This window comes from Ovis aries, chromosome 25 (genome assembly GCF_016772045.2).
Source record: "Ovis aries strain OAR_USU_Benz2616 breed Rambouillet chromosome 25, ARS-UI_Ramb_v3.0, whole genome shotgun sequence".
In the NCBI taxonomy this organism is placed as follows: domain Eukaryota; kingdom Metazoa; phylum Chordata; class Mammalia; order Artiodactyla; family Bovidae; genus Ovis; species Ovis aries.
The window spans coordinates 32,703,504-32,716,771 of record NC_056078.1 but is presented as its reverse complement, the minus strand read 5'-3'; the positions used below and the strand labels follow the sequence as shown (position 1 = coordinate 32,716,771).

The 13,268-nt window shown below is 50.0% G+C and overlaps 1 protein-coding gene across 10 annotated transcripts in view; it reads left to right on the top strand.

Annotated features, from left to right (window-relative positions):
• Positions 1–12,654, top strand: part of DLG5 (discs large MAGUK scaffold protein 5) — a 120,670-nt gene extending 108,016 nt beyond the window's left edge. For 6 of the 10 annotated variants that reach the window (XM_060406548.1, XM_060406552.1, XM_042240980.1 and 3 more), the window contains 4 exons: positions 811–981; positions 1,882–2,078; positions 7,527–7,670; positions 7,904–8,583. In XM_060406548.1, coding sequence (XP_060262531.1) covers positions 811–981; positions 1,882–2,078; positions 7,527–7,670; positions 7,904–8,385 — 994 coding nt within the window. In that variant the 3' untranslated portion in view covers positions 8,386–8,583. The other 4 variants (XM_042240982.1, XM_027962304.2, XM_015104464.3 and 1 more) reach the window with 2 other exon arrangements.
• Positions 12,655–13,268: the final 614 nt, after the last annotated feature.

The following is a 13,268-nucleotide window of genomic DNA, read 5'->3' as shown; positions in this document are numbered from 1 at the left end:
CTTGGGGAGGGGCTTTTGGTGGAGGTTGTTCCCTGTGAATGACCCTGTGTTTCTTGCCCTTGAGGGATGGGACTATGAGCATTATTACTTGGGCCCCAAATTGTAAGCTTATGATGAGATGCTTGTGACTTAGAAAAACCCTTGGAAGCTCCTAGGGTGAGACAGGCTCTCTCTTTAGGGTTTTGGGCCTGGGGAAGTTTGAGACCACTGAGCCTCGTTTTCCTGTGGCCCGTGCCCCTCTCCGGGTCTCTCCTGACTCAGGTTGGCAGATCCCTCTGCAGTGTTTGTGGATGTCGGAGCATCCAGAGTGCCCGGAAGTAATGCCGGAAAAGGGTGGAGTAGGGGGTGGGGGACAGGCATCAGGCATTTTCTAGGAGGCATGCAGCTTTCTTCATGAGATCTGAGGCCACACAAGAATGGAAAATACTGATTGACTGTGCTCCATGAGGTTTGGGGTCCCTATGTCTAGGCACACCCTCCTCAGTCAAGGATGGCACGTTTCCATTCTGAGATGTTTCCGCTGTGTAGGAAGCATCAACTTTGATGTGGGAGGGGTACAAATGGGAAAGACTCTTTTGGAAGTGGAGATATGGCCTTGGTTCTTGGCAAAAAGGCTTTTATCTGATGGGCGTGAGGGAGCCCTGATCTCCAGGAGCCCGGGCTCCCTCCTTTGGGAACTGCTGCTAGAATGGGGAGAGATGGGTCCTGATCATGGTCTGGGGAGAGCTTTAGAGCAGGAGAGTGGGCCTGGGAGCTTGGCTGTAAGGGGTGGCCTGTGGCCTGACTCTTCCCCTCCGTCTCCCTGTCCAGGGCCCTGTATGAGCGACTGGCAGAGGTGGAGCCCGAGCTGAGCTTTAAGAAAGACGACATTCTGTACGTGGATGACACCTTGCCCCAGGGCTCATTTGGGTCCTGGATGGCCTGGCAGCTGGATGAGAATGCCCAGAAAATCCAGCGCGGGCAGATCCCCAGCAAATACGTGTGAGTGTTCTAGAGTCTGGGGCAGGGGCGGGCGGCACCCGTGGGGACGTCCCATGTGATGACGGCCTGGGCTGCTGGGGGCTTATTCTGATGTCGTCTCAGCTTCTGGTCTGTAAGTTTTGCCAGAGTCGCTTGTTCAAAAAGCTGTTCCAAGTTTAGGTCAGTGATGTATCCAAGTCAGTGCTATACAGAAGTGTAGCGGCAACTTAGGAGACATGCTTTTTTAAAATTATGTTTGTTGAGATATAATTCATGTGCCAGGCGATTGATCCAAAGTATGCAATTGCTTAGCTTTTAGTGTTTTCACAGATATGTGCAACCATGACCATAGTCAATTTGAGAATATTTTCATCATCTCAGAGAGAAGCCCTGTACCCTTCAGCTACCTGCCTTGTTCTGTCTGCCTGCCCCCTGTTGCCAACCCTGAGCCACCCCTGGTCTCCTTGGAACCTGTCTCTACAAGGTTCCCTGTCTGGACTTTCCATGAATGGAGTCACACATACAGCACATGGTCTTTGTGACCAACTTCCTATACTTGGCATGATTTTTTTCAAGGTTCTTCCATGTTACAGTACATTTCTATGCTTTCCTCCTTTTCGTGGCTGGAATTATAACTTTTAGTGTCACAAGTGAAGGCTGTCTTAGCAGTGCCCTCTGACCCTCACCTGAATATAGGAGTTGACCTGCTCTGAGAACTTGCCCAGCATTGGTCTGTGTGCCACCCCAGAGTACTGGCATCAGGGGGTCCTCCGGGGCTTGGGTGCTGAAGTGGCCGGGAAGCCTGCAGAGGGTGGTGGGGGAGCCTGGAGCCCCGGCGTTGACCCTCCTTGGCGCAGGTGGGCAGGGCGACAGGCGATGGTCCCTTGGCCCTTCCCAGCACTGCTGTACTCTCGTCTTCAGAATGGACCAAGAATTCTCCCGGAGGCTCAGCATGTCTGAAGTCAAAGATGAAAACAGCGCCGCAAAGACGCTCTCGGCGGCTGCACGCAGATCCTTCTTTCGAAGGAAACATAAGCACAAACGCAGCGGGTCCAAAGATGGGAAAGACCTCCTTGCCTTGGACACCTTTTCCAATGACTCCATTCCACTCTTCGAAGGCAAGTGACTGAGCTGGCTTCTCCAGCAGGCTTGCAGGCTGAGGTTTGCTGTTCACCACAGAAGCCTCACTGCAGTGACTTGAAAGACAGAGGTTTGCTTTTTTCAGACGTAATTGGTCGAGGAATGTGTCTGGGCTGGGCTGGTGGTGCTGCAGCCTTCAGAGTGTACCACCTGTAGGATGCGTCCTCCGTCCTTACGGTCTCCCCATCTCCTGCCATCTCATCCACATTCAGGCAGCAAGGAGAAGAAAAGGGCATGGCAACAGTGTGCCTCTTTAAACAGCTTGCCTGGAAGCCCACTCTTCATTTTCCACTTACACCTCGTTGACTGCTTGCAACTGCAAGGGAGGCTGAAATGGCAAGGTTTTCACTGGTGCCCTGCTGGCTTCAGTAAAGCAGGTTCTCTTAGTAAGGAAGAAAGGAAGAATGGGTATTGGGTGGGCAAAAAGCAGTTCTTGCCCGGGGCATTGCCTCTAGTATGTTGTGGGGTTATTCCAGGCTGCTTGGTGGTAACCTTCCTGGCTTTACTCCTGTGTCTATCCTTACAAGATCCTCCCAGGGCCAGGCACCCGCCCAGTCCTGGGGCTGCATGTCAGGGAGTGTCAGGCACCCTGTGGAGCGGTATATTTGTCCTGTAAAGCAGGAGGCTCTGATGAATGCTGGTCCCTGGAGCCCTGGGTGTGACTCCTTCCTGGAAGCTGTGCCCTCCCTGATAGGCAGGCTGTAGGGGTTGGGGGGCAGTGGGCCTCAGAAGGCAGGACAGCTGGCCGCCTCCTCCCCTGCTTCCTCACGTGTTATTTCAGGTCTTCGGCGCAGTGAGTTGAGTGAGTCCCGCCCTTGCTCATGGCCCACGGTCACGATAGTCAGGTCAGGAGTTGGCAAACCAGAGTCTATGGGCCAGATCTGCTTCACTGCCTGCTCTTATATGGCCTTCAAGCTGAAAATAGGTTTTTATATTTTTAAATTTAAAATGTTAAAAAAAAAGACTGTCTTTTCACAATGATAGTTGCTTGGTCCTCCTTTCTCTTTTCTTCTGTAGATAGCATCTCTGGTCTGTGGTGTATATCCAGGAGATGTCTTTGGAAAATAGCCACTTGTCTAGTCTGCAGTTCTTCAGTGTGTTTTTTTTTTCATTATATGTTTTTAAGTTATGGGGTGTTCCCAGGTGGCTCTGGTGGTAAGGAACCCGCCTGCCATTGCAGGGGACATAAGAGACGCGGTTCAGTTCCCGGGTCGGGAAGATCCCCTGGAGAAGTGTATGGCAACCCACTCCAGTATTGCCTGGAGAAAGCCATGGACCAAGGACCCTGGCAGGCTACAGTCCACAGGGTCACAAAAAGTCGGACATTACTGAAGCGACTTAGTGTGCACACACATATTTTGAAGTTGTCTTTAAATAGTTATATCGTACTGTTAAATTGACCCTTTTATCATTATAAAATGTTTTATCTCTAGTAATGTTTCTGGCCTTAAAAAAGGCCAGAAAACTATCTCTATCCTGTTAAAGTATAATTATCACGCCAGTTTTCTATTGGTTAAGTGTTTGCATAGTTCATCTTTTTCCATCGTTTCATACTTTTTTACAGCTTCGTATTTACGTGGCTCTGTAAGCAGCATGTAGGGTTTTTTTTTAACTCACCGTGACACTTCATCTTTTTTCATTTTATTGAGACATGTGTATAGAAAAGTGCTAATACATCTATAGAAAAGTGTACAGCCTGAGATATTTTCATGTTTGAATGCACCAGTGACAATTTTTATCCTTTAATCAGAGTACTGAATTACTGATATCATCACTGATACATTTACCATCTTACTATTTGTTTTCTGTTATCCTGCCCATTTTATGTTCCCTTTTCTTACTTTTTTTGGATTAATCAAGCATTTTCATTATTCTGCCCCCTCCTCAATCTCTTAGTTTTTCTTCTTTTGGGGGTGGTGATTACAGCAGCCCTCACAATGTGTATCTGACTTACTACTAACATGAATCGTGGCTTTGACCACTTCCCCAATAATTTTAAAACATCAGAACACCATGACTTCCTTACCTCCTTCCTACCTTTTGCTTATCGTTTTCATTTTATACATATTTTTAAAGCCAGCAGTGTTATTGATTTACGCATCAGTTATTCACTTATATTTATCCTTTCCATTATTCATTCCTTCCTGTCATCCTCTTTCCCTCTGATTTTTTCTTTCTGATGTACACTCCCTTCAGCATTTCTTTTTTTTTTCCCAACATGAGATATAACTGACATATATTATCGTGTAAGTTTAAGGTGTACAAAACGATAATTTGATATGTGTATGAGGTGCAAAAGATTAACCACAGTGAGGTTAGCTATAGTTAACATGCCCTTTGCGTGTGTGTGTGTGTGCACTCAGCTTCTCACTCAGGTCTGACTCTTTGCGGCCCCATGGATTGTGCCCTTGTGATGATCTTTAGCATTCCTTGTGATGCAGGTTTGTTGGTGACAGTCTCAGTTTCTGTTTGCCAATCTTCCCACGATTCTGCAGATTTTCACTGGATATAGAATTGTAGATGGGTCGGTATTTTATCCATGCATTTTAAAGATATTATTCGTTGTCCTCTAGCTTTCACCGTGTATTCATTTCCTGGGGCTTTTGCAACATACGTTACAAGCTTTGTGGTCAGCACAGTATGGGTTTATTCTCTCACAGATCTGGAAGCCAGAAGTCCAAAATTAGTACTGTTGGGCCAAAATCACGGTGTTGGCAGGTCTGTGCTTCCTTGGAGGCTCTAGCAGGGAGTCTGCTAGGTCCATTGGTTTATAATGTTGTTCGAGTGCGGTTTCCTTATTGGTTTTCTGTCTGATTGTGCTGGGTTTCCCCGGTGGTGCTAGTGGTAAAGAACCCTCCTGCCAGTGCAAGAGACATTACAGGCGTGGCTTCAGTTTCTGGGTCAGGAAGATCCCCCGGAGGAGGGCATGGCAAGCTGCTCCAGTGTTCTTACCTAGAGAGTCCCATAGACAGAGGACCCCGGCGGGCTACAGTCCGTAGGGTCGCAAAGAGTCGGACACGACTGAAGCGACTTAACGCAGCACAGCACTGGTTGTACCGTCCGTAATTGAACTCGGGATGTTGAAGCCCTGTCCTGACACTGTATCGTCTGTTTCTCCCTTCAGTTCCATCAGCATTCACTTGACTTATTTGGGAATTCTAGTGCTGGGTGCGCATATATTTATGCTGGATATATCTGTTTGGAGAAATGATCTTTTTATCCGACTGTAATGTCCTTTGTCTCTTGTGACAGTTTTGTCTTCAAGTCTGTTTTGTCTGATACAATTATGGTCACTCCTGCTCTCTTTAGATTCCCATTTGCATGAGCTATTTTTTCTTGTCCTTTCATTTTTAGCCTATGTATGTCCTTAGATCTAAAGTGAGTCTCTTGTAGACAGCATAGAGTTGGATCTCTTTTATTTATGCATCCAGCCAATCTGCGTCATTTAATTGGGGCATTTAAACCATTTATACTTAATTGCCCACATGAAAGACTATTTTTTAGTTGTTTTCTATATGTCTTCTTGCTTTTTCATCTTATCTTTTCCTTCCTTGCTGCCTTCTTTTGTATTTCATTGATTTTCTTTTTTTTTTTTAGTAACATGTTTTACTTTCTTTCTCATTTCCTTTTGTGTATATTTTATAGTTTTTTTTTTTTGGTTACTATTGTTACATAAAATATCTTTAGGTTATAGCAATTCATTTTAAACTGATGATAGCTTAATTTCAATCTTATATAAAAGCTACATCTCTGTGTTCCCCCCACTCCTTTCTGTTATGGATGACACCAATTACCTCCTTTTATATTATGTATTAGGTATATGATTACTTTAATGCTTTTGATTTTAATATCTGTACCAGTTTTAAAAGGAGTCTACATACCTCCATTAGGTTGCTTCCAGATTATATGTTTGTATATTTACCCTTCCCAGGGAGTTTATTTTCTCTGGGCCTCTGACTCTGGTTGGATATCGTGCTTGTGAGTGGCTCTGGAACCCTGTGATTCTGTTATTATGAGGACTTCTGACAAAGCAGATTATTCTGAGAGGATCAGAAAACTTCTAAATTGGTGCCCCTCAGTGTGGAATGTTAATAGTCATTAGGGGAGAAGACGATTCTGTTGAGTTGAAGACATGGTCTTAATGTCCATATCCAGAGAGATGGAGAGGTGCGGTGCCTTCATGTGGGAGGATGCTGCAAAGGATAAAGGAGGATCAGTGTGAAGCAACAGGGATGCTTTCAACAGAAACCTAAGACTGAGTGGAAGAGGGAGTTACAGAATATTTATTGTGTCATTTTTGTTGGACATACGTATTTTCTAGGTTTTCTGAGCATGTAAAAGGATATGCTTTATAGTCATGTCCAACTCTTTGTGACCCTGTGACAGTAGTCCACCACTCTCCTCTGTCCATGGGATATACTTTGAATCCTCATAACCAACTATGATGCTAGTTGAGAGGAAGCTGCCAGGGACCAAGACTGGAGAAAGAGGGTTGGAGAGGATGCCTAGCTTACCAGTCACGTTCAGAATTTTAAAAGAGGGGATGTTTTTATCTCTTCTTGCAGGAAGTTCTTGGCTCTGGGTCTGTGCTTTCTATTCTTTTAAAAGTTTTTAAAAGTGTTTCTGAGTTGCTAGCACAGTGATTGGTACCCAAGAGGTGTCAGGAAGATATTTGCATGCTGGTTTTAGGCTCTTTCTGTGAGCATTTTTTTATTCTTTTTGTGGAAGAGGAGACTTAACTACATGTATCAACTAGGATATTGGTTTGAGTGCTGTAACTGAGACCAAATAACAATGGGTGAAGCATAAGAAGCTTCTTTCTCTGCCACGTATGAGTCTGGATTGGTGGGTCGTCCCTTGGAGGCAGCTCTGTCCTGGGGACCATCAGGGAGCCAAGTCCCTTCTGTCTCGTGGCTTGGTCATTTCCTGAGGGTGCTTGTCATCTGCAGGATCAGAGCTGGGTCACTGCCCCTGGTCCTGTCCGTTTCAGCTCATGGGAAGGGGGATAGTTTGCTCACTGCATGGGGCAGGTCTGGGTCACATGACCCGCCCCGCTCAGGGGAGGTGGCACGTGTAGAGAACAGACTGTCTAGTAGTGAGGGGACCGTGTGCTGAACACACATAAGAGAAATTGAGCAGAGTAAAGTGCTGCGATGCCTTGGGTGTCCAAGGAGTGGGGACACGGTGCAGGAGTGGCCGTGCCCTGGTGTGCCCGGGGTGTGGGACGCTCAGTGCTAAAATTGGGCGAGTCCCAGGCAGACCAGGGTGAGCTGGGTCCCTGTGAGTGAAGGAGATCTGTGGAGTGAAGGAGATAGGTCTGCCTGGGGTAAGCAAGGTCAGGGGAGCAGTGAGTCCCCAGCCCCCCCCCGGCGGCCCTCCCTCTGCTCCGGGTGGATACCCATCCTCTGCTGCCCTCTTCCCTGCAGATTCAGTGAGCCTGGCCTATCAGCGGGTCCAAAAGGTAGACTGCACCTCCCTGAGGCCCGTCCTGATCCTGGGGCCCTTCCTGGATGTCGTGAAGGAGATGCTGGTGAACGAGGCGCCCGGCAAGTTCTGCAGATGCCCCCTTGGTAAGGGCGGCCCTCAGACCTGTGTCTGTGTCTGTGTTTGTTCAGCTGCTTCCTGGGGATGGATCTCACAGTCTTTTCATCCTTCTGACTTGGGTCGCATCAGTGTTCAGCCTCTGGCTCTTTCTCTGGGAGTGAGGCTGGCAGGGCTGGGTTTCCGTGCAGTGCTTTCCCCAGCCCGTGCAGTGATGGCTCACGGTGCCCGACCTGCTGATTCCTGTGTCTGTGCTTTGCAGAGGTGATGAAGGCCTCCCAGCAGGCCATCGAGCGGGGCGTCAAAGACTGCCTGTTTGTCGATTACAAGCGGAGGAGTGGCCACTTTGACGTAACCACTGTGGCTTCCATAAAGGAGATCACGGAAAAGGTACCCATCGGCTTTCCGGGTAACGTTTCCGAGGCCAAGTGGGGTGGCGCTTTAGAACGTTCCTGTATCTGGGTAAAGGCAGGAAAGGGGTTTGGAGTCGGGTTGTCCAGACCCCACATGGCCCCCATTCCCAGCCTTGGCCATCATCAACGCCGACAGCCTAGTGGGGAGAGATTTCCCTGGATGGGGTTTCCCCACCGGGCGTCATGCCCTCGTCATGTCAGAATGGTTTTCTGGGTAAAGGCAGGAAAGGGGTTTGGAGTTGGGTTGTCCAGACCCCACATGGCCCCCGTTCCCAGCCTTGGCCATCATCAATGCCGACAGCCTTGTAGGGAGAGATATCCCCCTGGATGAGGTTTCCCCACTGGGTGTCACATGCCCTCTTCGTGTCAGAATGAACAAGCTGCCTTGCTCATCAGTAGCACCTGACTTATTCACGGGTAGGGCGAGGCCGGGCAGTGTCGGGTGAGGAGTGGGGCCCCTCCGTGGCAGACGAAGGCTGGGTCCCTGAGGCCCAGCCCGGCCCCTGCCTGGTGCTCCCCCGCCCCCTCCCCGCAGAACCGGCACTGCCTCCTGGACGTCGCCCCCCACGCCATCGAGCGGCTGCACCACATGCATATCTACCCCATCGTCATCTTCATCCACTACAAGAGCGCCAAGCACGTCAAGTAGGTGCCAGGCCCCTGCGGGGCCGTGCTGGGCATGGGCTGCTGGCTCGAAGCCACGGGAGGTGGCGGGGCATTGGCGTCGAGCAGGCGTCCTGTGTGGGAGTGGCCCTCCCCCACGTGCCCGTCTCACACCAGTCACGTTAAGCCAGTCGTGTTAAGCTGGCACAGCGCCCCCCAGTCCTCTCCGTGCTGCTGGGGGGCCGCCGCAGCGCCTCAAGTCTGTGCCATTTTGTCTGCTTCCCTCCTTCCTGACCCCCATGCCCTTTCTCCCTCTCCCACCTTTCGTCCTGGTGCTCACAGCAACACAGGAACTGGGCAGCCCAGCTCTACCAGGAGCTGACTTGTGATGTGGACGGGCCTTTGCTCTTACTGAGCTTCAGCGTTTGTGGTTAGGCTAATGACTTGCCGAGCCCCCATATGCTCCCCACCGACCTTTACCTTTTGGCGCTCCCAGTCTTCTGGTACCTGCACTCGGGGGCCAGCTGGGGCATCTGATCTCTTCCCCTTCTCTGCCCAGAGCTCCCTGTGGGGCCAGCAGGCTGCCCTGTGCTCCACCAGGGGCGCACGGGCGGTGGGGAATAGCCCTGTTATTCTGGACAGAGAAGCTGAGAGGAGGGCATGGGGAAGGTGAGAAGGCTCAGCCAGGTTCCTGGATGTCCCGACAGGGAGCAGAGAGACCCCATCTACCTGAAGGACAAGGTGACTCAGAGGCATTCCAAAGAGCAGTTTGAGACGGCTCAGAAGATTGAACAGGAGTACAGCAGGTACTTCACAGGTAGGTGTGCGTCAGGCCCAGAGAGGAGCGGGGGGCAAGGACGGACACAGCCTTCCCAAGGATGCCCTTCTTGGAGGTGTTATAGCCCGCACTTCCGGGGCGCCTGGTGATGCCACCGCAGTGAGCACTTTCATTACAGATGATCGCAGTGCAGGCACAGGGCCGCATCGGGGCCTTGTCGATCCAAAGGTAAAGTTCACGGATTCTGTCCTTGGGTCACAATCTGGTCTTGAGTTATGGCTGCACAGGCACCCTGTGGCACAGCTCCAGCATTCACCAGGCAGGTGGCACAGCAGTGGTGGCTGTGACCGTCTATCCCCGGCATCCTCCAGGGTAGGCCAGTTTTGCAGTGGAATCTGAAGACAAACTGCACCATTACTGTCTCTTAGCTTTGAAACAAGGCAAACTAAAAGAAACTCTAATTTAGCAGTTGCCATCGTACTTGGTGGCTTCCAACTTCTTCCATGAAATCAGTCATTGGTAGGGGGCATAACAGCATTGTGGTCGAGAGAGGTGGAGACTGCTTTTAATTAACTTGTAGAGAGTGTTATGATGGGTGCTTCTCATGCACTATGTGGTCTCAGAACCCAGCCCTGGCTCTTCTGTGTACGTGTGTGTTTGTGTTTTAATTTCAAATCCATTACAGGCCTATATTTCAGTTAAATACTTTAGCAATTTACTAGAGAAAGGAAAATTTAAAACTTCAAAACTTACGACATACAGGCTTTGACTTCTTATCAGATTTAGCAGATGTGAAATTGCTCCATCGCATTGTCATAGCAATTTCTAAACGTTCACTGTCAGTATCTGTGGCAAGAAGCCAGGGCATGGCACTGTTCCATGGAGCACGCACAGAGCCCTCATCTAGTGTCTGCTGGGCCGTGGTGCTGAAACCTTGCCGAGCAGCAGGCCTGAGCCAGAGCTGGGGATGGCCCATCATCTTTGTTGAGAATCTTCTCTGGTTCGTGGGTTGCCCAGCTCTTGAGACCCAGCCTTGTTCCCTCTAGAAGCTTGCTGCCAACTGGACCATTACAACATACCCCAGACTGCGTTCCAATATACTGGGACTCCCCGTTGCACTACTAGGCATACCAGCCCGGGTCATCCCTGCTGTGGAGCCTGGCAAATTTGCATAGTCACATCCTGTCACCCTTATTACAGGGGTCAGGGCAACCTGGCAAAATCAGACCCCAGCCTTCCTGTGAGCCCCAGATTTTAACATCGTATGAACAGTTGCCGAGAGGGATAGATAAAAAGCCGAAGTGATTTGCACTCAACTCTTTTTTTCTTTTCCAATTTCTTGCTGATGAAAGAGAAGTGAGGCGGGGGTAGAGCAGTTGAGCCAAGTAGCTGAAAACAGGCAGAGCACCAGGAAGAGCGAAAGATCTGTTTACTCGCCTCCTTCTGGGCGTCCTCCTCCCAGCCAATGACGTGTGTGTTTGGGGACTCTCTTGCAGGGGTCGTCCAGGGAGGAGCCCTGTCGAGCATTTGTACTCAGATCTTGGCAGTGGTCAATCAAGAGCAAAATAAAGTCCTGTGGATCCCAGCCTGCCCTCTCTAGAACACAGTGCTGGGGATGACTGTAGCTTGGCCTCCAGCCCGACCGCCTGGCGCAGCTCTTTGCAGTGACTACGGATAGATGCCTCTGTGTGTAAACACGAAGGGGAGGGATCCATGAACCGGGGCTCCAGAAGCACCTCCTCTGTACACGGAAGGCCGCAGACGGACGGGACCCAGACCCCGGCCAGCGGACTGCGCTTCTCCCACACGTGTGTGCTTTAAGACAGAGACTGTGGAGTGGGGGACTCGACACCAACCTTCCTTGTAGCCAGCTCAACAGATGCTGCAAAGAGAACCTTTCAGATCACAAGTTTACAAGCCTTTTCTAAGTATTCAGTGGCTTATGTTTACTTGAATGGCTCCATGTTGTCGCTGCCCAGCCCCCGCCCTTTTCCTCACTGTCGCTTTGGTGTTGGTTTTGTGCCTGCTTTCAACGAAACGACTCTGGAACCTCACTGGGGGCTACTTTGCTCTGGGAGGGTCTTAGCGGTGGGGCCAGAGCTCTGACGAATGCCCCGCTCCTCGGCGGCCCCTCTCCTGGAAGGCCCTATGACTGCGGCTGTTTAGACCGTCGTTGCGTGCGGAACTAGTGCCTTCGTGGGGCTGCGCGCTCTCCTCCTGCACCTAGGAAGGTGACTTCCACCGTCTTGTAGGCGCGTCCCTCAGACTTCGTCTCCTGCAACCTCTTACTTCTCATCCACCTGTGTTCATGATTCCAGCATTCTCTCTGGTCCTCAGAGCTTCGTGGGTTCACTGTGACACAGCCAATTCTGGACAGGATGTCAGGCTGGGGCTGAGGCATGCCACTGGGTCCTCCTTAGGTTCTGTGAATAGTGACAGCCTTTACCAGTGCAGATTTTGCAGAGTAATCCCCAAATGCTTTACAATGGGGCAGGGACATCAGCTCTGTTTGATCTAAAAACAATTCATATTTCAGACTCTGAAAAGAGAGCTCTTAACGGAAGCTTAAGGATCAATGTGGTCACTGTTAAAATTCAAGAGAAGCTGGGATCTATCTAGTCTTGGCTTCAGCTCTCACAACATGAGCAGAGCTCCACGAGGATGGCTGTGTTTTGTTTTGTTTTTTAACGCATCTGATGCCAGATGTTTCTGGCTGAAGATTTGGTGTGGTTCCCCTTTAAACTGTGTGTCCTGTTAATAATAGGTACTGTACGGGGCTCCGGGTAAGTGTCACTGGGGTAGGACCTCTATTTTAATACTGTTCCTAACATTTCATTTTACTAGCAAGAAATCGCTGATTTCATTTTATTCTTTGTAATTCTAGACACTAGATTATAGTTTAGCCATACTGACATTTTTTTAAAAAGGGATATATTTTCTTGCACAGTCGTTCGCAAGGAGACACGTTTCCGTCTCCGTGCTGCCCTTGTTTCACAGGTACACGCGTTCTGGCTGCGACAGCTAGGACCAGCCACAGGCTGGCGAGGGGTTTCGCTGGCGCCCGCGGGGCCGCTGCTCTGGGCGGCTGGGGTTGGCACAGAGATGGTACAGTGTGCACGGGTACTGTTCTCACAGACTGGGGTTTTCTGTACTAAAACCTTCCTTTGTATCAAAAGTTAAACAGACTTTAGTACAATAAATAAAGGTCAGTTTCTGTAACTCGTTGTGAAGACACCTATGTTTCATGCGTTTTCCACCTCTCCCCGGCTTCCTCGGCTCTTTTTTCCTACGTCTGAGACAGCCGTCCCCCACCCCCACGGCATTTGGCTGCAGCTGGCCCCTCCCTGAGGTTCCCTCCAACTCTCGCGATGATTGGGCGCCCCTCTCATCTGCAGTGTCAGCCCCTCTGACTCCCTCCTTCCCTCCCATGTGTCCATCTTGTTATGCCCAGAGTCCGAGTCCCCAAAACTGAGAGAATAAGACGTCCACAGCAATGCAAAAGCATAAAGGGGTTTATTACCAGCTCGAGCCAGGACCCATGTTTCATCCAGCACAGTGGAATCAGACAAAGGCCCCGAGCTCTGAATCACTTATACTTTTATACAGATGGTTCTTTGTTTTGGTAACAGCATAGCTGATTGGTTAAACCGTAGCGCGCGTGGGACTTTTAAACCTCGCATCCCTATCCGGATTGGCTCAGGTCTGGCGCGGGCAGGGGGCTACGGGGATTTTTTTTTCTGATTGGTCGAGCTACACTGCCTGTGGGAATTCCCAGAGCCTCAGCTTTTCTCAGGCCTAGCACGCCCCGTAGAGCCTGTCCTGGCTTCAGTTTG